We start from the raw sequence: 26,992 nt of genomic DNA on the forward strand, positions 1-26,992 counted from the left end.
TTGCACTTGGGGACACTTTAAAAGTTTTCCCAATTTTTCGGGCTGACTGACCTTCATTTCTTAAAGTAATGATGGCCACTCATTTTTCTTTACTTAGAATTTGTATTGTGGCAAGAAAAAAAGCAGCTAACAGTCTATTCAGTAGGACTATCGGCTGTGTATCCACCAGACTTCTGCATAACAAACTGATGGTCCCAACCCCATTTATAAGGCAAGAAATCCCACTTATTAATCCTGACAGGGCACACCTGTGAAGTGAAAACCATTTCTGGTGACTACCTCTTGAAGCTCATCAAGATAATGCCAAGAGTGTGCAAAGCAGTCATCAAAGCAAATGGTGGCTACTTTGAAGAACCTAGAATATAAGACATATTTTCAGTTGTTTCACACTTTTTTGTTAAGTATATAATTCCACATGTGTTAATTCATAGTTTTGATGCCTTCAGTGTGAATATACAATTTTCATAGTCATGAAAATACAGAAAAATCTTTAAATGAGAAGGTGTGTCCAAACTTTTGGTCTGTACTATATATATATATATATATATATATATATATATATATATATATATATATATATATATATATATACATACATACATACACATATATATATATATATATATATATATATACATATACACACACACACACACACACACACACACACACACACACACACACACACACACACACACACACACACACATATATATATATATTTTTTTTTATTAAGTTCACTTTTGCATTTATGTATGGTCTTCGTCATGGTTCTTGTTAAGATCTTTGATATGCTGCATGAGACTATATTGGTATCATTGTTTTATGTTAAGTAGCAAAACAAATTATAAATGTGGTATCACTAATCATACTGATCCAAAGAACGACACCGTTTTTTCACACTGAATGTCCCAAAAAAAAAAAATCCTAAATTGCTGTTTTTGATAATTCAGCCTCCCAAAAATCAGAATATAAAGTGATAAAAAGAAGAAAAAAAAAATGTGCCCCAAAATAATTAAAACACCAACTTATCCCATAAAAAACAAGCACTCCCATGATTTGGCAGAAAAAAAGGAAACTTATACCTCAAAATATGGTGACGCAAAACTCTTTAGTTTGCGATAGTAGCAAAACATAAAAACTATATAGAATCTCGTATCGCTGTAATAGTACTGACCCTAAGGCTGTGTGCCCACGTTGCGTTTTTTATGCGTTTCTGGAGCAGCGGAAACGCTTAAAAACCGCATTCCTATGCAATCCTGTGGGATTCCGCAGTTGCTGTGCCCATGCTGCGTATTTTCCTGCTGCGGAATCGCATAGCGGTAAAATCTGCAGCATGATCATTATTTCTGCGGAATCGCGGTGATTCCTCAGCCATAGGATTGCATTGAAACGCTCACTGTACGCATGTGGCTATGCCCACCATATGTAAAGTGAGCGCTACATGTGCGAATGGTACCCAGTGTCTGGAGGAGAGGAGACTCTCCTTCAGGCCCTGGGATCCATATTCATGCAAAAAAAAAAAAAAGAATTAAAAAATAAAAAATAAGGATATACTTACCTTCTGATGGCCTCCCGGAGTTCTCCTGCCTCTCAGCCGTGGCGGCTTCGTTTCCCAGGGATGCATTGCGCGAATCACCTGGGATGACGTCGCGGTCACGCGACCATGACATCACAAAAGTCCTTCGCAAAAAGCATCCCTGGGAACGGAATGTACCGGGAACGCCGCTGAGGAGATCGGGGGCTCAGAAGACTGAAGGAAATGACCCTATAAAATTTATTGAAAAATGGCTCCAGGACAAGATAGGCGCTGATAACCTGTCTAAGTTATTTGCGGTGGAAAGGGCGCACCGCGTTCCTATGAAACCTCTCCCGCCAGGGTCCCCCCTCGTACTATCCTTGCTAGGATTCTGAACTATGGGGACAAAGATGCCATATTGAGGAGTGCTCGTGCAGCTGAGGACAAGTGCATTAATGGCCAGAAGATCTCTATTTACCAAGATTACTCGGCTGAGGTGCAAAAACAGAGGATGAGTTATGGAGCAATTAAAAGGAGATTGAGAGATTTGAAATTGATTTATTCTACTCTATACCCGGCGAAATTAAGGGTTGTAGCCCTGGGGGCGGTTCACTTTTTTTCCAACACCACAAGAAGCCACTAAGTGGCTGGACTTAAATAAGCAGAAGCTCACAGCTAAGGGTACTGTCTCACAGTGCAATTTTGATCGCTACGACGGCACAATTCGTGACGTCGCAGCGTCGTATGATTATCGCTCCAGCGTCGTAGACTGCGGTCACACTGTGCAATCACGGCGCTGGAGCGATGCCGAAGTCCCCGGGTAACCAGGGTAAACATCGGGTTACTAAGCGCAGGGCCGCGCTTAGTAACCCGATGTTTACCCTGGTTACCAGCGTAAACGTAAAAAAAACAAACAGTACATACTTACATTCCGGTGTCTGTCCCCCGGCGTTCTGCTTCTCTCCACTGTGTAAGCGCCATAGCCGGAAAGCACAGCGGTGACGTCAGACGTCACCGCTGTGCTCGCTTTCCGGCTGGCAGGCGCTCACAGTGCAGAGAAGCTGAGACGCCGGAGGACAGACACCGGAATGTAAGTATGTACTGTTTGTTTTTTTTTACGTTTACGCTGGTAACCAGGGTAAACATCGGGTTACTAAGCGCGGCCCTGCGCTTAGTTACCCGATGTTTACCCTGGTTACAAGCGAACACATCGCTGGATCGCTGTCACACACAATGATCCAGCGATGTCAGCGGGTGATCAAGCGACGAAAGAAAGTTCCATACGATCTGCTACGACGTACGATTCTCAGCAGGGTCCCTGATCGCTGCTGCGTGTCAGACACTGCGATATCGTATGGATATCGCTAGAACGTCACGAATCGTACCGTCGTAGCGATCAAAATTGCACTGTGTGACAGTACCCTAACAAAGAAGGAGGGAAGTGAAAGGAAGATTCTGGAGATGAAGATGATGCTGCCTCATTGTTACCTCCGGACTTTGGTTTAATAGTTTATTGCGATTCTCAGAGGACTTATTGTCATAATGTTATTTTATATGCAGAGGGGTTGGGGAGGTGTTCTAGTTACAGCGGATTACAGGTACTGAGGGAAGGGTAGCTAGATGCTGGACTACCTACTCTCTGATAAGAGAGGTGAAAACAACAGCGGATTAGTTATGGGTTATTGTGTTAATGAATATTGGGGGGGAGGAGGGAGGGGAGGGGTGAGATCTATTGCTGGAAATTGGGACTTATAGCTTACTGGGAGAAGCATCCTTTTTCAAGGGGTCAGGAATTTGTATTTGTGCGGTTTCATGGTGGGAGACACAATTAAAGTTGTTAGTTGGAATATAAGAGGCCTGTCGGAGGGAACTCTGAGAACGGCAATTATGGAATATGTGAGAAAACGGGGCCCAGATGTCATTTGTCTCCAGGAGACACATTTACTTGCAGAAAAGGTAGAAGTGTTAAAAAGGAGGTGGATAGGGAGGTCTTATCACTCTACATATTCTTCATATGCTAGGGGGGTCTCGGTACTGAATGGGGCGTCCACGTCTTTTGAAGAAATTGAAAGCCATGTAGATAGAGATGGGCAATATGTTCTGTTATTCTGCAAAATTTATGGGCAACTATTATGTCTAGCGGCTATTTACTTCCCACCAGGGCCGTATTTAGAGTTTCTGCTGCCCTAGGCACTTTTAGTGCTGCCTCACACTTTGGTGAGTATGACACTATCGGCAGTGACTTTGTAAAAAAAAAATCGCTGATGTGAAAGTAGCCTTTTGCAGCAGATCCGGCAGTTTTTCCGCATTTGCCGCGTAACGGATCACTTACGGCAACACTGCGTTCAGCCTCATTCATTCCCTATCGGATTTGAGGATATTTGCGGCACTTGCCGCGATCTGGCAAATGCGGTATCATACCTCCCAACTTTTGAAGAAGGGAAAGAGGGACAAAGTCTGCGGCGAGCGTAGCGCGCCACGGCAAATTTTAGCCATGCCTCTGACCACACCCATTTCACAACTAGTCACACCCATATCCACACCCCAACCACACCCATTTAGTACTGCTGATCACACTGTTTCATAAACAATTATAAAAAAAAAAAAACAATATGGCCACACAGTGCTCCATACTGTATAACGACCCCGCATGATGCTCCATACTGTATAATGGCCCCACATGATGCTGCGTACAGTATAATGGCCACACAGTGCTCTATACTGCATAATGGCCACACATTATGCTCCATACTGTATAATGGCCACAGTGCTCTATACTGTATGACTACACTTGATGCTCTATACTGTATAATGGCCACACATGATGCTCCATACTGTATAATGGCCACACATCTCACCCCCCCTCCCATCCTGTATGCATGGCTCATCTCACCCCCCCTCCCATCCTGTATGCATGGCTCATCTCCCCCTCCCCCTCTGTATGCATGGCTCATCTCCCCCCCTCCCCTCCTGTATGCATGGCTCATCTCACCCCCTCCCCTCCTGTATGCATGGCTCATCTCACCCCCTCCCCTCCTCTATGCATGGCTCATCTCACCCCCTCCCCTCCTGTATGCATGGCTCATCTCACCCCCCCCATCCTGTATGCATGGCTCATCTCACCCCCCCATCCTGTATGCATGGCTCATCTCACCCCCCCATCCTGTATGCATGGCTCATCTCACCCCCCCATCCTGTATGCATGGCTCATCTCACCCCCCCATCCTGTATGCATGGCTCATCTCACCCCCCCATCCTGTATGCATGGCTCATCTCACCCCCCCATCCTGTATGCTTGGCTCATCTCACCCCCCCATCCTGTATGCTTGTCTCATCTCACCCCCCCTCCCATCCTGTATGCATGGCTCATCTCCCTTCCCCTATGCATGGCTTGGCTCCCCATCCTCCTCCCAGTCCTCCCTGGCTGTCATACTCACCTTTCCCACACCGCGCCGAACATCCCTCCATCTCTGTCCCGGCGCAGCACCTTCTTCCTGCGTGAGCGGTCACGTGGTACAGCTCATTAAGGTCATGAATATGCATCATTCATCACCTTAATGAGCGGTACCACGTGACCGCTCACACAGGACGAGCTGCCGGCGCTGAGACCAGGCATCGCTAGAGTAGGGCGAGTATGACGTCTTCAGGGAGGCAGGCAGACGGGCGGGCGGTGACCCCGGACTTTAATTAATAAAAAAAAAACAGAAAAAAAAAAAAAAACTTGCTCGGGAGCCGCAGCCCCCGCATCGTCCCGCCCTAGGCACGTGCCCTCAAATGCCTAGTGGCAAATACGGCCCTGCTTCCCACCCCCATATTCTGGGAAAAAGGTACAAGAAATATTTGAATTGTATAAACGGGGTATGGGATTACAATGTTATTTATTGGGGATGTCAATAATGTGATGGATAAAGGGTGGGACAGGTATAAGAAAGGTTTAAGCAAAGGCACTAAAAAACTGTCGACGTTTGGGAATTATATGACAGAATTGGGGATGGTGGACCTCTGGAGAGCGAGGAAGGAGAATGTAGTCTGTTACTCCTGTTATTCTGCAACCCACGGTTCCCTTTCCAGGATTGACCTAGCACTAGGAAATTATTTAATGACGCGCGTGATCTGTGGGATAGAACATAGAGCTCTTGATTAGACGGACAGGTGGGAGGACTGGACGGGGAGGTGGGTGGAAATTTCACCCCCTGTGGCTTGAACATATTAATATGGATAACATTAAGAAGGAGATCACAGAGTACTGGCAGTTTAATGAAGGCAGCGCTGATAAGCGGGTAGTTTGGGACGCAATGAAAGCTTTTCTGAGGGGCCTTCTTTTTAGGGAGATTTCTAGATGTAAATCCAAGACTAGGATGGAAGATAAAGAGATCATAGAGAAATCAGAAAGAGCAAATTGTTTTATTTTGATTGGGGCGAAAGGGGGGTGATTTGAAATTTTATATATTTTTTATTTTTTTATATTTTTAAACACTTTTTTTTTACATTTTTTGGCATGCTTCAATAGCCTCCATAGGAGGCTAGAAGCATGCACAACTCGATCGGCTCTGCTACATAGAGGTGAAGTACAGATCACCTCTATGTAGCAGAAATCCAGGTGTACTTTGAGCGCCGACCACAGGGTGGCGCTCAAAGAAATCGGCCATCAACAACCATAGAGGTCTCAAGGAGACCTCTGGTTGTTATGGCAATGCACTGATGACCCCCGATCATGTGACGGGGGTCAGCGGCGCGAGTACTTCCGGCCGCGCGGCCGGGAGCGCTAGTTAAATGCCGCTGTCAGCGCTTGACGGCGGCATTTAACTAGTTAATGGGCGCGGGCGGATCGCGATTCCGCTCGCGCTCATTGCGCGCACATGTCAGCTGTACAAAACAGCTGACATGTCACGGCTTTGAGGTGGGCTCACCACCGGAGCCCACCTCAAAGCAGGGGATCTGCCAGCTGACGTACTATTCCGTCAGCTGGCAGAAAGGGGTTAAAGGAAGGTAAGGACCTGGAATTGGCGGAATCCTATAGGCCAATTTCGTTGATGATGGCGGATGTTAAGATTTTGGCTAAAGTAGTGGCTAACCGTTTGGCAAGTGAGGTCCAGAATCTGGTCCATCCTGATCAATCTGGTTTTATGCCAAATAAGTCTACAGCGATAAACTTACGTAGATTATTCCTGAACTTGCAGCTGCCGTCGGACAACGAGGGTAATAGAGTTGTAGTCTCATTGGATGCGCGTACAGCGTTTGATAGTGTTGAATGGTGCTATCTTTGGGTTTTGAGATCTTTAGGTTTCGGGCCGACTTATCTCATGGGTGGTTATTGTATTCTTCTCTGACTGCTAGGGTGAGAGTTAATGGAGAGTTGTCTGGAAGTTTTGGCTTATATAGGGGGACTAGGCAGGAGTGTCCGCTGTCTCCACTGCTATTTGCGTTGGCAGTGGAGCCCCTGGCACAGACAATTAGGAACTCGACTTCGGTTAGGGGGTTCCGGTATGGCATGATAGAGGAGAAAATAGCCCTATATGCAGATGACATGTTACTCTTTTTAGAAAATTCTGGAGAGGCCTTGGAAGGTGCGATGAATATTCTTAGGACATTTGGTGATATATCGGGTCTTGAAATCAATTGGGCGAAGTCAAATATCTTGATAGTGGATAAAGGGGGCGTTGACATCCTAATATCAGGGGAAGGTAGTAAGCTGACCGTGGTTTCTCAGTTCAAATATTTAGGTGTTCAAGTGTCTTTTCCTCTCTTGAGCTACGTCGATCTGAATCGGTCCACATTGTTGGACAGGTTTAGGAAGAAAATAGGGGCGTGGTGCAATTTATATCATTCAGTGGTGGGAAGGATAAACTTAATGAAAATGATTCTTATGCCCCAATTATTGTATATATTGCATAATTCCCCCATTTGGTTGCCCCAAAAGTGGTTTCATACCATTAACTCTATATTTCGAGACCTTGTTTGGGGGAAGAAACAGCCAAGAATTAGGCTGGAATTGCTTCAGAGGGCTAAAGATGGGGGGGGATTGGCCCTTCCGAATCCCTGGATCTACTTTTTGGCAGCGCAGGGTCAGCAGATGAGAGGTTGGAGAGGGGTGAATGGACTGGGTTCGGTTCAGCGGATTTTGGTTTGGTTGGTGGGAGGGGACCCATTGGTTCAGGGATTGGAGGCAGGGGGATTTGGGAAGTTTGGAACGGCTTATCCTACTTTGATACTGGTTCAAAAAGTATGGGAAGCAATTAAAAAGACAAGAGAAGTGGGACTTAACAAATCTCTCTCCAATATGGCATAATGAAATACTACCTGAATTTATTAAAATGGGGGAATTCAGAAATTGGACATCATTGGGTATTCAATATGTGGCTCAGATTAAGGACGCCCAAGTACTGTTATCCTTTGAGGCACTGCAGGAGAGTTACGTGTTGCAGGAGACCTGTAGGTTTCAATATGGACAGTTGAGACATGCCTATCTTGCGCAGAGTAAAACGATGGATATGGGAATTTATAGAGACACTCTGGTGGACTAGGTCTGTGCGACGGGAGGAACGAAAGGGGTAGTCTCATATATTTATAGAGATTTGATATATATACCTTTCTTAATAAATTCCTTATTAAAGCAAAAGAGAAATGGGAGGAAGAGCTGGGAAGGATAGAGGAGGATAAATGGGAGGATATCATGGAGTATATTCCCCAATTATCATTAAGTGAGCCGGGTAAGACTTTCGCAATTATATGTACTTCACAGAGTATATAGAACTCCAGATAGGCTATATAAGGCAGGGCTGAGACACTTCCGAGTGTCCTAGGTGTCAATCCGAGGGGGCAGGGATTCTACACATGTTAAGGTAATGTACGAGATTAAATTCATATTGGTTGGATGTGGAGAAGCAATTGGAAAATCGTAAGGTGGTGCAATCGCAAGCGATCCGGTGATATATATTTTGGGATATATGGAAGAGATCCGAGTCCCAAATCATCATAAAGTGGCTATAGCTAGATTATTGTATGTTGCGCGAAAGCTAATTGCCAGGCACTGGTTGAGTGAGGTACCGCCGACTCTGCAGGAATTTTATAGACAGTCTGATATGGTTATTAATATGGAAAAGGGTATTTATGAAAAAAGGAAAAAAGTATGAAAACTTTTGAAACACTTTGGAAACCTTGGATGGAGAGGAACTGATTCCAGTGGGATGTTGTTTTATTATGTAAGCAATGTATGCTATTGTCCTATTCTTGTTTATAAAGGATTTAACCCCTTAGTGACAGCCAATTTGGTACTTAAAGGGAACCTGTCACCCCCAAAATCGCTGGTGAGGTAAGCTCACCGGCATCAGGGGCTTATCTACAGCATTCTGTAATGCTGTAGATAAGCCGCCGATGTTACCTGAAAGAGCAGAAAAAGACGTTAGATTATACTCACCCAGGGGCGGTCCCGTCGGATGGGTGTCTCCGGTCCGCTCCGGCGCCTCCCATCTTCGTTCCATGACGTCCTCTTCGGGTCTTTACGCCGCGGCTCCGGCGCAGGCGTACTTTGTCTGCCCTGTTGAGGGCAGAGCAAAGTACTGCAGTGCGCAGGCGCCGGAAAGGTCAGAGAGGCCCGGCGCCTGCGCACTGCAGTACTTATTTTTGTTGTGCAATTTCTCCTGAATACGCCGATACCCCATATGTGGGGGTAAACCACTGTTTGGGCGCACCGTAGAGCTTGGAAGAGAAGGAGCGCCGTTTGACTTTTTCAATGCAGAATTGGCTGGAATGGAGATCGGATGCCATGTCACGTTTAGAGAGCCCCTGATGTGCCTAAACAGTGGAAACGCTCCACAAGTGACACCATTTTGGAAATTAGACCCCTTAAGGAACTTATCTAGATGTGTGGTGAGCACTTTGAACCCCCAGTGCTTCACGGAAGTTTATAACGTAGAGCCGTGAAAATAAAAAATCCTTTTTTTTTTCCCCAAAAATGATTTTTAAGCCTGCAATTTTTTATTTTCTCAAGGGTAACAGGGGACATTGGACCCCAAAATCTGTTGACCAGTTTGTCCTGAGTATGCCGATACCCCATATGTGTGTGTGTGGGGGGCACTGTTTGGGCACCCATCGGGGCTCGGAAGGGAAGGAGCGCTGCTTGGAATGCAGACTTTGATGGGATGGTCTGCGGGCGTCATGTTGCATTTGCAGAGCTCCTGATGTACCTAAACAGTAGAAACCCCCCACAAGTGACCCCATTTTGGAAACTAGACCCCCCAAGGAGCTTATCTAGATGTGTGGTGAGCACTATGAACCCCCAACTGCTTCACAGAAGTTTATAATGTAGAGCCATGAAAATAAAAATCATTTTTTCCACAAAATTGATCTTTTCACCCCCAAATTTTTACTTTTAAAAGGGTAACAGGAGAAATTGGACCCCAAACTTTATTATGCAATTTATGCTGAGTAGGCTGATACCCAAAATGTGGGGAGACCACTGTTTGGGCCCACGGCAGAGCTCGGAAGGGAAGGAGCGCCGTTTTGGAATGCAGACTTTGATAGAATGGTCAGCGGGCGTTATGTTGCGTTTGCAGAGCCCCTGATGTACCTAAACAGTAGAAACCCCCCACAAGTGACCCCTTTTTGGAAACTAGACCCCCCAAGGAACTTATCTAGATGTGTGAAGAGAACTTTGAATGCCCAAGTGCTTCACAGAAGTTTATAATGCAGAGCCATGAAAATAAAAAATATTTTTTTGTTCCACAAAAAAAGATTTTTTAGCCCCCAAGTTTTTATTTTCACAAAGGTAACAGGAGAAATTGGACCCCAAAAGTTGTTGTCCAATTTATCCAGAGTACGCTGATGCCCTATATGTGGGGGTAAACCACTGTTTGGGCGCACGGCAGAGCTCAGAAGGGAGGGAGCACCATTTGACTTTTTGAGCGCAAAATTGGCTTTCGTGTTTGGAGACTCCCTGATGTACCTAAACAGTGGAAACCCCCCAATTCTAACTCCAACCCTAACCCCAACACATACACCTAACCCTAATCCCAACCCGTTCCATAATCCTGATCACAACCCTATGATAATCACAACCCTAACCCCAAAACAACCCTAATCTCAACCCTAACCATGACCCTAATCAAAACCCTAAATCCAACACACCCCTAATCTCAAACCTAACCCTAATCCCAATATACCCCTAACCCCAACCCTAATCCCAAACCTAACCCCAAACGTAACCCTAATGCCAACCCTAACCCTAATACCAACCCTAACCCTAACACCAACTTTAGCCCCAACCCTAACCCTAGCCCTAAATTTAGCCCCAACCCTAGCCCTAACCCTAAATTTAGCCCCAACCCTAGCCCTAACTTTAGCCCCAACCCTAACCCTAGCCCTAACTTTAGCCCCAACCCTAACCTAACTTTAGCCCCAACCCTAACCCTACTTTCACACTTGCGTCGTGTGCATCCGTCGTTTTCGACAAAAAACGGATCCTGCAAATGTGCCCGCAGGATGCGTTTTTTGTCCATAGACTTGTATTGCCGAAGGATCGCGACGGATGGCCACACGTCAAGTCCATCGTGCACTGGATCCGTTGTATTTTGGCGGACCGTCGTCACAAAAAAGTTCAATGTAACGGTTTTTTGTACGTCGCGTCCGCCATTTCTGACCGCGCATGCGCGGCCGCAACTCCGCCCCCTCCCCCAGGACATAGATTGGGCAGCGGATGCGTTGTAAAACTGCATCCAGTGCCCACAATTTTCAGAACGTGCGTCGGGCCGACGCATTGCGACGGCCCCGTACCGACACAAGTGTGAAAGAAGCCTAACCCTAGCCCTAAATTTAGCCCCAACACTAAATTTAGCCCCAACTCCTCTAGCTGCCGGCCGGCAGATCATGGCAGGCGCACTGCGCCCACCATTTTCTTACCGCATGAAGAAGCCAGCGAGCAGGAGGGGACACAGGAGGACCCAGGGACACTGGTAATTATAACAGGGTCCCCGAATCCCCCTATTTCTCTGTCCTCTGATGTGCGATCACATCAGAGGACAGAGAATCACACATCGCTTTTTTTTTTCTTTTTCCGGCCGCTAGTAAACAGTTAATTACCGGCGATCGCAAAACAGGGGTCGGTAAAAACCGACCCCATCATGTCCTTTGGGGTCTCGGCTACCCCCGGCAGCTGAGACCCCAAAGATTTTCCGGGTGCCGGCCGGCAGGCGCACTGCGCCCGCCATTTTTTGGCCGGAAAAAGATGGCGGAGCCCATCGTGAGCCACGAAGAGCCCCGGGGGAGACAGGTGAGTATCGGGGGGCAATCGGGGACCCCATTTCTCGGTCCTCTGATGTGCGATCACATCGGAGGACAGAGAAATTAAATGGGAAATCGCAACCCGGGGGTCGGTGAAAAAACCCCGAATCATGTTCTCTGGGGTCTCTTCACTTTTTCCACTGTTAAAGCTGTGTTAAAAGGCGTATCGGCAGTCGTTAAGGGGTTAAGGGAGGAGGGAGGGTGGGGAACTGGGGGATTGTTTCAAAATGTTTGTAAATGTTTATTCTCCTTTGCTGACACAATTGTGTAGTTGTAAATTTGAATATTGTTAATAAAAATTATCCGATTTAAAAAAAGAGGAGGAGATCGGGGGCAGTTGGAAGATGAGAATAACCATATTTTTTATTTTTTTTAACATTCTATCTTTTACTATTAATGCTGCATAGGCATCAATAGTAAAAAGTTGGTCACACTTTCAAGCACTAAAAACGCTTGCAAAACGCTTGTGTTTTGCGGGAAAACACATGCGAATTCCACATGCGTTTTACCCACGGCAGGGAGTTGTGGAAATGCTGCAGACATTTCCACAGCATTTCTGCAAATTGGGCACATAGCCTAAGAATAAAGCAGTCCTATCACTTATACCGCATGGTAAGCGACGTAAAAACAAATTCTTGACTTGTTCATTCTGCATCCCAAGATCGCAGTAAAGCTCGGATCACATTTATCCTGTGCTCTTTGCTGAGCGCTTACACCAGGGTTTCCATGTTAATCTCTGAAATGCCGGATACACACAAACAACTCCAACAAGAACAGTCATTATAATAAGGCAGATGGAGTCACTTTAGACTCCGTTGAGCATATTATGCGGTGGCATCAATCTTTTTAGACATGCACAAAAGTGTGGTCGGCCACCATTTTGGGCTCCTGTGAAAGACGGACACTGCTAGACAGAGCCCAGATAGAGTCTAGCGTAACTCTGCTGTCTCCGTGAACTAATCATTTATTTTGAAGATTTATATGGAAAACCTGATGTAAATGCTGAGTGTAGAGCACGAGGTAAATGTGAAATGATCAAAAATGTTATGTACCTCAACATGGTACCTATAAAAGCTTCAGCTCAATCCACAAAAAGCACCCCACACCCCTCCCACACACTCAGGTCCATCATCTGTTAACAAATCTAAAAGATTTTTCACAGTACTGGTAGCAAAAAGGCTCTGGAAAGCGACATGGCCCAAAAGAAATCCAGCAAAATTTGCGCTCTGAAATCGGAGCCCCACCGTGAGCCTGAACAGCAGTAAGTGACCATGTTTGGCATTACTGCAGCAATAAAAAAATAAAATCTTTATTTGTTACATGCATAAAAACAAGAATGAAAATATGAAAGGCAGGGGAGTGAAGACATTACCCCCAAGAAAATTGGGAAGGAGAAAGCAAAACATCCAACAAAGGCCTGTACCGAGACACCGTTATTAGAAGGGAAAAGGATTACAGGTATCCGAAGGTATAGAAGGGCAAATAGAGGAGAATAAACCTCTGTGGGTCCCAAATGAACCTCCTTACTTGTGGTGCCTTTAGGACAAAGTTATGCAAGTAGTTATGCAGATAGATAAGGAGGGTACAAGGGCTAGTGAGTATCCAATTGCCATATATAGCCTCAAATATTCCCTTACAAACAACTCCCTGCAGCAAACAGTACAGATTTATACTGTGACTAAAGGGTATATCAAGGTATTACCTGAAGAGGGCATGCTGTTGCTGCCAGGTAGTGCAACCAGGGGAAGATGCTGTGTCCTGTCCCACGCCCGACGAGCGCAGTTTTGCAACAATGCTTCTTCAAAAAGGGGGTACAAGCTGGGCACAATGTATGGGTCACTACAATGGTATATCTGCATTTGCACTCTGCAACTTCCACTACGTACACTGTGTGCAGAATTATTAGGCAAGTTGTATTTTAGAGGATTAGTTTTATTATTGATCAACAACTATGTTCTCAATCAACCCAAAAGACTCAAATATCAAAGCTTAATATTTTTGGAAGTTGGAGTGGGGTTCTTTAGATTTGGCCATCTTAGGAGGAGATCTGTTTGTGCAGGTAATTATTACTGTGCAGAATTATTAGGCAACTTAATAAAAAACAAATATATTAACATCTTACTTGTTTATTTTCACCAGGTAAACCAATATAACTGCACAAAATATAGAAATAAACATTTCTGACATGCAAAAACAAAATCCCCAAAAAATTAGTGACCAATATAGCCCCCCTTTCTTTATGATGACACTCAACAGCCTTCCATCCATAGAGTCTGTCAGTTGCTTGATCTGTTTACGATCAACATTGGGTGCAGCAGCCACCACAGCCTCCCAGACACTGTTCCGAGAGGTGTACTGTTTTCCCTCCCTGTAGATCTCACATTTTGAGGGTCCACAGGTTCTCTATGGGGGTTTAGATCAGGTGAACAAGGGGGCCATGTCATTATTTTTCTTCTTTGAGACCTTTACTGGCCCGTCACGCTGTGGAGTAGTTGGCAGGCATGTGATGGAGCATTGTTCTGCATGAAAATCATGTTTTTATTGAGATACCGACTTCTTCCTGTACCACTGCTTGAAGACGTTGTCTTCAAGAAACTGGCAGTAGGTCTGGGAGTTGAGCTTCACTCCATCCTCAACCCGAAAAGGTCCCCCAAGTTCATCTTTGATGATACCAGCCCATACCAGTACCCCACCTCCACCTTGCTAGCGTCTGAGTCGGAGTGGAGCTCTCTGCCCTTTACTGATCCAGCCTCTGGCCCATCAAGAGTAACTCTCATTTCATCAGTCCATAAAACCTTTGAAAATTCAGTCTTAAGATAAAACGTCAAGACTGGGCCAAGAAATATCTTATGTTTCTTGTTCAAAGGTGGTCGTTTTTCAGCCTTCCTTACCTTGGCCATGTCCCTGAGTATCGCACACCTTGTGCTTTTTGATACTCCTGTAAAGTTGCAGCTCTGAAATACAGCAAAACTGGTGTCAAATGGCATCTTGGCAGCTTCACGCTTGATTTTCCTCAATTCATGGGCAGTTATTTTGCGCCTTTTTTGCTCAACACGCATCTTTGCGACCCTGTTGGCTATTGGCCATGAAAAGCTTGATTGTTCGGTGATCACGCTTCAAAAGTTTGGCAATTTCAAGACTGCTGAATCCATCTGCAAGACATCTCACAATTTTGGACTTTTCAGAGCCCGTCAAATCTCTCTTCTGACCCATTTCGCCAAAGGAAATGAAGTTGCCTAATAATTAAGCACACCTTATCTAGGGTTTTGATGTTACCAGACAACACCCCTCCTCATTACAGAGATGCACATCACCTGATTTACTTAATTGGTAGTTGGCTCTCAAGGCTGAACAGCTTGGAGTAGGACAACATGTATAAAAAGTATCATGTGAGCAAAATACAACTTGCCTAATAATTCTGCACGCAGTGTACTTGTTTCTGGAAACTGACCATAGTTAAAATCACTACTCCTGTAGATGAATTCCCAGAGGGGTTTAAATTCCAATTAAGGGGTCACTTGAAGTGCTTTTGATGTTCTGGCACTTGGGAGTCCGCAAACTGTGCTCAGTCCCTGCCACGTGGCCAATCAGTACTGTATAGTCACATGTGGGATATTGTAAAATATCTGTAGCTAAAAGTCATATTCGTGGTAAAAACTGTATTATTTCTTCATTGCCCAATAGTATAAAATTCAGTAACACACCTGTGGTGTCAATATGCTCACGGTACAACTAGATGAATTCACTGAGGGTGTAGTGTGTAAAATGTTACTTATGGGAGGCATCTGGCCATGTGATCTGGCATCCGTAAACCATTGCAGCAAAATGTGCACTCTAATGTGACGCTCCTTCCTTTCTGGGCTTTGCAATGTGGTTGAAAAGTAGTTTCCGACCACATGAGTTATCATCGAACTAAGGAGAAATTGTGTAACAAATGATTGGGGGAAAAAAAAAAACCCAAAAAAAAAAAAAAAAACAGGACTCAAGCATTTTAGTGGAAATGTTTTTTTTTTTTTTTTTTTTAAATGGAAAACAAAAAATACTGTTAATGTTAAACCTTCTAACTTCATGACAAAAAAAAAAGTAAAAAAAAAAATGATACCGACATAAAATAAATAAACATGTGTTTAAAAGTTATTTATTTTGTGTGGTATGGCTATTGGTTTTAAGGATTTAAGGATTAAGCATTCATGTTTTCCCACATTGTCAAATTTGGGATATTTTCATGAATAAACGCAAATCATATCAATCTTATTTAACTAGTGTCACAAAGTACAATATGTAACAAAAAAACAGTCTCAGAATCAGTGGGATACGTTGAAGCACTCCAGAGCTATAGCCTCATAAAGTGACAGTGCTCAGGATTGTAAAATGGGATTTGGTGAGGAAGGTGAAGACAGGCTTTAGCAGGAAGGAGTTAAAACTCATGATATTGATTCCCTCCACTTTTTAACATCTTCAGGAAAGTTTTCTGCTGCTAAACCTAGTCTTTCATGGCTCTTTTTTGCCACTGGCAGAACTGATGCCTCTATTTGTAATGGGGTGAATGCAGACCAATATCAGCTGACTAAGAAAATGCTTCTCACTGGCACTAGACATACAAGATGTTCTGACAGAAAGTGAAAAACAACACTAAGGGGTGCCATAAAAAGTATGGAATACCAATACCTACAGTGCTGTGCAAATTAAAATCGTAAGTTGGTTACCAGTCAGTGATTCCAACCAAGTTTTAATATATAAGAAATAAATCTTGGTCAACCAGCCAGTGGAAAAAGGTAATTTTCAGGATTAGTATGTAACCATACATTATAACATTTTATTATTAAATATTCAAAAATATGTGTTTTTTTGCTTTGTCCCAATTAATTTGCACAGCACTGTACTTATATATTGATTGTGTATTGCAAAAAAATAAAGTTTATTTTATTTTTATCAGGTTTCCGGATCTCTGCTTGCTGTTATTGAACAAACTTCCAGATAATAATAAAAAGTCTTCCTTTGATGTATACAACTGATAGAAGATACATGACCGAGCTCTTGGCTACTGGTTGCAGAATCCTTACAAATGGGAACCGGCTATACAAAGACAGGTCACTGCTTAAAAGCGTTGTCCAGTCACATCATATTAACACCTATACTTAGGATAAAGGTATTGAAAAATTGAACACTAATAGATGAAGATATAATTATTTATGTCATCCAATTCCGTGTTTAACTGTGACGTTTCCATGTTAATGACCTTCATCGGACATACATTGATGGAAGATATTTTCCCTGGTAAGACTGATGGCAACAGTAGGACAGGAAGGTGGTGTGTGAAAACACGAGTAAAATTAGGATGATTGGAAATACATCCACAGGTGACTATAGTGAACAAATTGTGATCTACCGGATAGTGAACGTGCTCATGGGACTAGTAGGTGATATGAACGGGGCTGTGTCCTTTCATTCATAGTAGATACAGGAGCTGGGTTATCAATGAGATTGTGGAGGTTCAACGGCTGACACCATTACCTATATGTTGTCTATTTCCAATCAATGTGTAGCAGCTGTTTGCAATATAGTGCTACTGGGCTACCCCATAAATAATTATATAGTCCCAGTTTCATCACCTTGGATCTGAAATAGTATGATTGTCTATGCTGCACATGGGGTTGTCTGCTTTGAAGAATATTTTTGTTGGGTGGTGGGGGGGGGGAGATCCTAAAGCAATAATCTGTAACCTCTGCCACCACCATCATGGTCACCTGAGCAAGAGCAGATCTAGTCACTACTCTGCTCGGACTAAGGCTCAGTTCACACATGCATATAATACCGACGTAATCAGTGAGTCATCAGCGTGCCATATGGTAAACAGATATGTCTCTGTGTGGTTTGCACAGACATACAGTCCATGCAAACCCACGGCAATGTGTGCAGCAGCATAGGTAATAATGGGTACGTATGACATTCATGAAAAAAAAAACGGATGCCACACCTTACATGTGAAGGGCGCCTAATGGAGCATAGGCAGAACATCTCATAGGATATATGAAAATAGATTTTGTAAACCAGAAACCCTCTGTAATATAACAGGCAAAACTCATTTCAAAAACAGAATAACTATTTTTACCATCTCTGAATAAGCACAAACCAGTGGAAATTACAAGAAAACATTTGCTTTTAGCTCCAATGTAACTCACTTTTTCAAGATATCTTGTTTTTTCTGTTCATCTGAAGTGGGAAGGCCCATTGATTTCTGCCTCTGATCATACATCATTTTTTCTACCATACTGCGTGTTTCTCCATCTAAATCAGAGAGCTAGAATATACATACATCTGGTGAGTGGAGATCTGAAACATTACAAATGATTCAGTTTATGCCTGGGCTTTTATTTTTCATTGTCACCTTAGAGTTTTCAGGATTAATTTTCTTGGTATTAATTTCTGGCTCTGTCTTGATGACACGACTCCACCATTCCATAGTGTTGATCTGCAAAAGATTAGCGGTTAGAAAGACAAAGAAACAAACAGCTTTTCTAACCATGGGCTGCATTGTATAGAGCAGAAGTTGAACAGACTGATTAGCAGTACAGAAGGGGCCAAGCAGTTATTGAATCTGATTACTTCAGCGAACACGTCAGCATAACTGAACATTAAAAGGCCAGACTTAATAAACTGTAAGTAAATGAGGAAATGCCAATTGTACATGCAACATATGGGACTTGCTTAACACCAATTTGATCAAATAAGCGCCAGAGCCATCCCACCACAAGGTGTTCCCACTCCGGATGGTGCTACCTTGCTCATTTTGGTATTATCCTAGGCTGTGCTTGTTGATGGCCAAAAATACCAGACAGCTTTTCAGATTTTTTTTTTTTAACCCCTTCATGACCCAGCCTATTTTGACCTTAATGACCTGGCCGTTTTTTGCAATTCTGACCAGTGTCCCTTTATGAGGTAATAACTCAGGAACGCTTCTACGGATCCTAGCGGTTCTGAGATTGTTTTTTCGTGACATATTGGGCTTCATGTTAGTGGTAAATTTAGGTCGATACATTTTGCGTTTATTTGTGAAAAAATGGAAATTTGGCGAAAATTTTGAAAATTTCGCAATTTTCACATTTTGAATTTTTATTCTGTTAAACAAGAGAGTTATGTGACAAAACAGTTAATAAATAACATTACCCACATGTCTACTTTACATCAGCACAATTTTGGAAACATTTTTTTTTTGCTAGGAAGTTATAAGGGTTAAAATTTGACCAGCGATTTTTCATTTTTACAACAAAATTTACAAAACCATTTTTTTTAGGGACCACCTCACATTTGAAGTCAGTTTGAGGGGTCTATATGGCTGAAAATACCCAAAAGTGACACCATTCTAAAAACTGCACCCCTCAAGGTACTCAAAGCCACATTCAAGAAGTTTATTAACCCTTCAGGTGCTTCACAGCAGCAGAAGCAACATGGAAGGAAAAAATGAACATTTAACTTTTTAGTTACAAAAATGATCTTTTAGCAACAATTTTTTTATTTTCCCAAGGGTAAAAAGAGAAACTGGACCCCAAAAGTTATTGTACAATTTCCCCATATGTGGGGGGAATCACTGTTTGGGCACACGACAGGGCTTGGAAGGGAAGGAGCGCCATTTGACTTTTTTCAATGAAAAATTGGCTCCAATCTTTAGCGGACACCATGTTGCGTTTGGAGAGCTCCTGTGTGCCTAAATATTTGAGCTCCCCCACAAGTGACCCCATTTTGGAAACTAGGCCCCCTTAAGGAACTTATCTAGATGCATAGTGAGCACTTTGAACCCCCAAGTGCTTTACAAATTGATCCGTAAAAATGAAAAAGTACTTTTTTTTCCACAAAAAAATTCTTTTAGCCTCAATTTGTTCATTTCCACATGGGCAACAGGATGAAATGGATCCTAAAATGTGTTGGGCAATTTCTCCTGAGTACACCGATACCTCATATGTGGTTACAAACCACTGTTTGGGCACACGGCAAGGCTCGGAAGGGAAGGAGCGCCATTTGACTTTTGAATGAAAAATTAGCTCCAATCGTTAGCGGACACCATGTCACGTTTGGAGAGCCCCTGTGTGCCTAAACATTGGAGCTCCCCCACAAGTGACCCCATTTTGGAAACTAGATCTCCCATGGAACTAATCTTGATGTGCGGTGACCACTTTAAACCCCCAAGTGCTTCACATAAGTTTAGAACGCAGAGCCGTGAAAATAAAAAATCTTATTTCTTTCCTCAAAAATTGTTTTTTAGCCCGCAATTTTTTATTTTCACAAGAGTAACAGGAGAAATTGGACCCCAAAAGTTGTTGTCCAGTTTGTCCTGAGTACGCTGATACCCCATATGTGGGGGGGAACCACTGTTTTGGCACACGTCGGGGCTCGGAAGGGAAGTAGTGACGTTTTGGAATGCAGACTTTGATGGAATGGTCTGCGGGCATCATGTTGTTTGCAGAGCCCCTGATGTGCCTAAACAGTAGAAACCCCCCACAAGTGACCCCATTTTGGAAACTAGACCCCCCAAGGAACTTATCTAGATATGTGGTGAGCACTTTGAACCCCGAAGTGCTTCACAGAAGTTTACAACGCAGAGTCGTGAAAATAAAAAATCATTTTTCTTTCCTCAAAAATGATGTTTTAGCAAACAACTTTTTATTTTCACAAGGGTAAAAGAAGAAATTGGACCCCAATGGTTGTCGCCCAGTTTGTCCCGAGTATGCTGGTACCCCATATGTGGGGGTAAACCACTGTTTTGGCACACATCGGGGCTCGGAATGGAAGTAGTGACGTTTTGAAATGCAGACTTTGATGGAATGGTCTGCAGGCGTCACGTTGCATTTTCAGAGCCCCTGAGGTGCCTAAACAGTAGAAACCCCCCCACAAGTGACCCTATTTTGGAAACTAGACCCCCAAAGGAACTTATCTAGATATGTGGTGAGCACTTTGAACCCCCAAGTGCTTCACAGAAGTTTACAACGCAGAGCTGTGAAAATAAAAAATCATTTTTCTTTCCTCAAAAATGATGTTTTAGCAAGCAATTTTTCATTTTCACAAGGTTAAAAGGAGAAATTGGACCCCAAAAGTTGTTGTCCAGTTTGTCCAGAGTATGCTGGTACCCCATATGTGGGGGTAAAGCACTGTTTGGGCGCACGTCGGGGCTCGGAAAGGAGGGAGCACCATTTGACTTTTTGAGCGCAAGATTAGCTGGAATCAATGGTGGCGCCATGTTGCGTTTGGAGACCCCTGATGTGCCTAAACAGTGGAAACCCCTCAATTCTAACTCCAACACTAACCCCAACACACCCCTAACCCTAATCCCAACTCTAGCCATAACCCTAACCACAACCCTAACCCCAACACACCCCTAACCACAACCCTAACCCCAACACATCCCTAACCCTAATCCCTAATCCTATCCACAACCCTAACCCCAACACACCCATAACCATAACCCTAACCACAAGCCTAATCTTAACCCTATTTCCAACCCTAGCCCTAATTCCAACCCTAACTCTAATTCCAACCCTAACCCTAAGGCTATGTGCCCACGTTGCGGATTCGTGTGAGATTTTTCCGCACCATTTTTGAAAAATCTGCAGGTAAAAGGCAATGCGTTTTACCTGCGGATTTACTGCGGATTTCCAGTGTTTTTTGTGCGGATTTCACCTGCGGATTCCTATTGAGGAACAGGTGTAAAACGCTGCGTAATCCGCACAAAGAATTGACATGCTGCGGAAAATACAACGCAGCGTTCCCGCGCTGTATTTTCCGCACCATGGGCACAGCGGATTTGGTTTTCCATAGGTTTACATGGAAGTGTAAACCTGATGTAACACTGCTATGAATCCACAGCGGCCAATCCACTGCGGATAGCCTAATTCTAAGGCTATGTGCACACGCTGCGGAAAACGCTGCGGATCTGCAGTGTTTCCGCAGCTGCGGGTGCGCAGCAGTTTCCCTTGAGTTTATAGTTCAATGTAAACCTATGGGAAACAAAAAACGCTGTGCCCATGCTGCGGGAAAAAATGCGCGGAAACGCAGCGGTTTACATTCTGGAGCATGTCACTTCTTTCTGCGGATTCCGCAGCGGTTTTACACCTGCTCCAATAGAAGACCGCAGTTGTAAAACCGCAGTGAAATCCGCAGAAAAACCACGGTGAATCCGCGATAAATCCGCAGCGGTTTTGCACTGCGGATTTAACAAATCTGCTGCGGAAAAATCCGCAGAGGACCAGAATACGTGTGCACATACCCTAACCCTAGTTCTAACCCTAACCCTAGTTCTAACCCTAACCCTAGTTCTAACCCTAACCCTAGTTCTAACCCTAACCCTAGTTCTAACCCTAACCCTAGTTCTAACTTTAGTGGGGGAAAAAAAAAATATATATATTTTCTTTATTTTATTGTTGTCCCTACCTATGGGGGTGATAAAGGGGGGGGGTTCATTTACTATTTTTTTATTTTGATCACTGTGATAGGTTTTATCACAGTGCTCAAAATGTACATCGAACGAATCTGCCGGCCGGCAGATTCGGCGGGCACACTGCGCATGCGCCCGCCATTTTGGAAGATGGCGGTGCCCAGGGAGAAGACGGATGGACACCGGGAAGCTCGGTAAGTATGAAGGGGGGGAGATCGGGGCACGGGGGGTGGATCGGAGGACGGGGGGGGTGGATCGCAGAACGGGGGGAGCAGACCGGAGGACGGGGGAGCGGACAGGAGGACGGAGGGGACCGGACCACCGAACGGAGGACTGGGGAGTAGATCGGGGGCGGTGGGGGGGCAGACCAGTATTTCCAGCCATGGCCGATGATATTGCAGCATCGGCCATGGCTGGATTGCAATATTTCACCAGTTTTTTAGGTGAAATATTACAAATTGCTCTGATTGGCTGTTGCACTTTCAACAGCCAATCAGAGCGATCGTAGCAACGGGGGGGTGAAGCCACCCCCCCTGGGCTGAAGTACCACTCCCCCTGTCCCTGCAGGTCGGGTGAAATGGGAGTTAACCCTTTCACCCGATCTGCAGGGACGCGATCATTCTGTGACACAGCATATGCGTCACAGGTCGGATTGGCACCGACTTTCATGACGCATACGCTGTGTCACAGGTCGGGAAGGGGTTAAGGGGGGGGGGGTGTAAGAAAAAAAAAGATTGTTTTGTGTTATTTTCTAAGGCCCATAACTAGTGATGAGCTCAAGTGCTCGTTACTCAAGTTTGCCTAGGGTGCTCGAATATATTACTTGAGCACCCGCGATACTCTATGCATACCCGAGTCCCCGAGAGACAGCCACAAAACATGCAGGGATTGCCTGACAAACATGGGCAATCCCCACGTTTTGTGGCTGTATAACAGTGCCGAAACATGCGATCGCGTGGAATCGAACACCTGCGATACTCTATGCATACTCAAGAACCCTAGGAAATCTCGAGTAATGAGCATTTGTGCTCATCACTACCCATAATTTCTCAGTCTGTTTTTTGCATGGTGGATTGCAGATTCTATTAATACCATCTGGGGGTACATATTTTGTTTTGATTACATTTTGTGGGGATAGGTACAGTGACTGAAGTGTGACAATTCTGCCATTTTCATGGTTTTTATTAAATTTATGGGCAAAATATTTATGTTTTAATAGCTCCAAGATGTTTCCTAAGCATCCACCATCCTCTTGAATTCAGATCATCAGAATGTCCGATCATCATCCACATTTGGAACCTTCAGAAATACCCTGAAAATGAAGAATTTTAGTACTTACTGTAAAATCTTCACTCTCAGCCTTCATTGGGGACGCAAACCATGGGATACATACAGTAGTGTTTTAGGGTATGTGCACACGTCAGGATTTGTTGCAGAAATTTCCTGACAAAAACCGGACATTTCTGCCAGAAATCCGCATGCGTTTCTTTCGCGTTTTTCCCCAATGCATTAAATAGCGGGGAAAATGTGAAAAATCCGCAAAATTAATGAACATGCTGCTTTTTTTACCGCGATGCATTTTTTTCCGCGAAAAAGCATGTGCACAAAAATTGCAGAATGCATTCTAAATGATAGGATGCATATGTATGCGTTTTTTATCGCGAAAAAACGCCAATAATCCTGAACGTGTGCACATACCCTAAAATAATAGCAGTGTGTTCAAAAACATTAGTTAATCACCAAAATCTATATACTAGTTTTTATCTCCATGCACTGGGAACATTACAGAAAACAAAAAATGAACATTGGGCAGTGTCTGCATTTGTCTTTACAAACTCACAATATGTAATATTTTTTGTGAATTTAGCATTCCTGGGAATCACTAACCTAATATTTAGTTCTATACCCACAGTTTTTTTTGTTTTTTTTTTAGGACCGCTTCACATCTATGTTACATAGAACGAACCAACTTCTGGCGCTTGTCAACTGTTATTCCAGCTCATGATGCTTGGACTACATCCCACAATTTTTTTGGCAGTTGTTGGCTTTGCCTCAGAAACTGAATTTTTGATGTCACCCCCACAATTCTATAGGATTAAGGTTTTGAGATTTAGCTGGCCACTCCATAACCTAAATTTTTTTGAATGGGTAAAAGATTTTGCTCGTTTACTGGTGTGTTTAGGCTTCAGTACATGTCTTTTTTTTAACACTGGGACTTTGCAGGAACTTCTTGCTAAGAGAGTAGCTTTACACAGGTGTCTTCTGTCATAATACTTACAGGAAACTTTAGACTGTCTTTGATCATCCTGGAGCTGATCATTAACTGAGCCTTTGCCATTCTGGCTATTCTTCCATCCATTCAAATGGTAGTCTTCTGTTTTCTTCCATGTCTCTCTGGTTTGGCTTTCCATTTTAAAGCATTGGAGATCATTTTAGCTGAACAGCGTATCATTGTCTGCACTTCTTCATAAGTTTTACCCTCTCCAATCAACTTTTTAATCAAAGTTTAATCAAAGCTGTTCTGAACAATGTCTCGAAAGACCCATATTTCTCAGGCTTTCAAGGAGAAATGCATGTACAACATGTCATGGCTTCACCCTTAAATAAGGGCCACCTGATTCACACCTGTTACTTCACAGAATGATTGACCTCACTAATTGAACTCCATACTGCTATTTTGGACACACCCCCTTTCAATTAATTATTCTAATACACAGACTCAAAAACATGCAGATCATGAATGCAGAGTCTGTTGATTTTCTTAGAATCTACTGCACCAACTAGTAAAATGTTTGATATGTGGTTATATAATTTGTACCAAAAACAGTGACTAATCTGGTTAGTCATATTGGACTGCTATTATTTTGAACACTACTGTACTTCCACCGGGAGGCTGCACTAAGAATACATTTTATAAAAAATATGACTCCACACCAACAGTCTACACCTGGGCACTTGACACTAAGCTATCCAGTTAATGCAAAAGGAGGAAAAGGAGAAAAACCAAAGCGAGGTACCAAAAGGGAGAAGAGCAGTCTCCTCATTAAAGGGAAAGACAGAGGTGCTAACACAGTGGCCCTGGGTTCGCTCAGCCCAGGCTGGCAGTCCCGACCTATGGCATACAAGTCAAGTTCTACTAGACCAGGATAGCCAAGGCCCTACCTATACCTTGGGTGTCCACCCTTGGATGACCAAAAAATTGGGTAGAAAAGGAGGAGACTGTTGGGAAAGGTCCATCTGGATGTTATGGGTGGTGCCCGGGGCATCTCCAAGAAAGGGAGTTCTAGACTCAATCTGAAGAATCCTGAGCTGTGCAGGCATTCAAAATTTTCAGTCCAAACTGGGGAAAGAGAAAGACCAAAATACCTCTGGAATTTAAGAGACTTCACCTCCGCCCTGACCAGTCACTTACTGTAAGAAATTCTAGTGGAGGAAATCGGCTTCTTGGGAGACCTTCAAAAGCATACAACCCCCAAAGTCCTAACTGTCCACACAGGTGTGTTTGGGGTATCTACATAGAGGTAGTACCTCTGGTGGAGGGCTTGCCGAATCCTCTCTGGACAGCTCTTCCATCTTTGGTCCTCATCTGATGCTCAACTCTCGCCTGTACCTCCAAGTAGCTGCTAGCATGCGGCAGTGGGTACACCCCGGAACACCACCTTGGCAGGCGGGCCAAACCAGGTGAGGGTCGGGGTGAGGGGACGCCTGGAGAATCTCTGCAACAGGTATATTTATGCATGTTTAGTGAATTTTTATCTGAGCATTTGCTTCCCTTATATTTGGTTATTATTGGACATTCGGCACCTTGTTCTCTCGGCTTATCATGGCTTAGAGTATTTTGGAATTTGATTCTTGATATATTGGTATTTTATATAGGGCCTTCATGTGTCTATACTTGTTGCAGAGCCCCAGTTATCTCATAGGGCAGACTACAGCATAAAACTCTGCACTACTTACATAGGATCATTGGTATCCACTATCAGTTATGATATTGATTGCTTTGTGCTCTTATGCTGTAGTACCTTTTTCTATTTGTTTTTTGGTTATTCCTGTAATATATCAACTGTTTTTGATTTATTGTTAAGAAAATATTGGTTTTAATCTTTAGTGATTGTTGTGGGATCTCTTCTTTGTCTCATTAGGACATTTATGGGATTGATGTTGATTAGAGAACCTATAAACCTGACCTTACTTTGAGCTAGTTGAGAATCTGGAGCATTACATTTGATGGTTCCATTAAACTCTCAAAAATCTCAAAACTCTCAGCTGTGTCTAAAATCTGGACCAAATACAAACATGGGAAGGTTGTTAAAGGCAAACATACTGGTAGACCAAGGAAGACATCAAAGCGTCAAGACCAGAAACTTAAAAGCAATATGTCTCCAAAACAGGAAATGCACAACAAAACAAATGAGGAATGAATGGGTGGAAACTGGAGTTAACGTCTGTGACCAAACTGTAAAAAACTGCCTAAAGGAAATGGGATTTACGTACAGAAAAGCTAAACAAAAGCCATCAGTAACACCTAAACAGACAAAAACAAGGTTACAATGGGCTAAGGAAAAGCAATCGTGGACTGTGGATGACTGGATGAAAGTCATATTCAGTGATGAATCTACATTGGGCAAGGTGATGATGCTGGAACCTTTGTTTGGTGCCGTTCCAATGAGATTTATAAAGATGACTGCCTGAAGAAAACATGCAAATTTCCACAGTCATTGATTATATGGGACTGCATGTCAGGTAAAGGCACTGCGGAGATGGCTGTC

At 43.7% G+C, this 26,992-nt stretch overlaps 1 protein-coding gene across 2 annotated transcripts in view; it reads right to left on the minus strand.

Moving 5' to 3' along the window:
- NUDC (nuclear distribution C, dynein complex regulator) overlaps positions 1-26,992 on the minus strand; it is a 108,584-nt gene that overhangs the window by 11,563 nt on the left and 70,029 nt on the right. For both annotated transcript variants that reach the window (XM_077295705.1, XM_077295706.1), the window contains 2 exons: positions 18,186-18,269; positions 17,980-18,098 (listed from right to left, as the gene is read on the minus strand). In XM_077295705.1, the coding sequence (XP_077151820.1) occupies positions 17,980-18,098; positions 18,186-18,269 (203 nt within the window). The remainder of the gene's footprint in view (positions 1-17,979; positions 18,099-18,185; positions 18,270-26,992) is intronic.

Source organism: Ranitomeya variabilis, chromosome 3 (assembly GCF_051348905.1).
Source record: "Ranitomeya variabilis isolate aRanVar5 chromosome 3, aRanVar5.hap1, whole genome shotgun sequence".
Taxonomy (NCBI): domain Eukaryota; kingdom Metazoa; phylum Chordata; class Amphibia; order Anura; family Dendrobatidae; genus Ranitomeya; species Ranitomeya variabilis.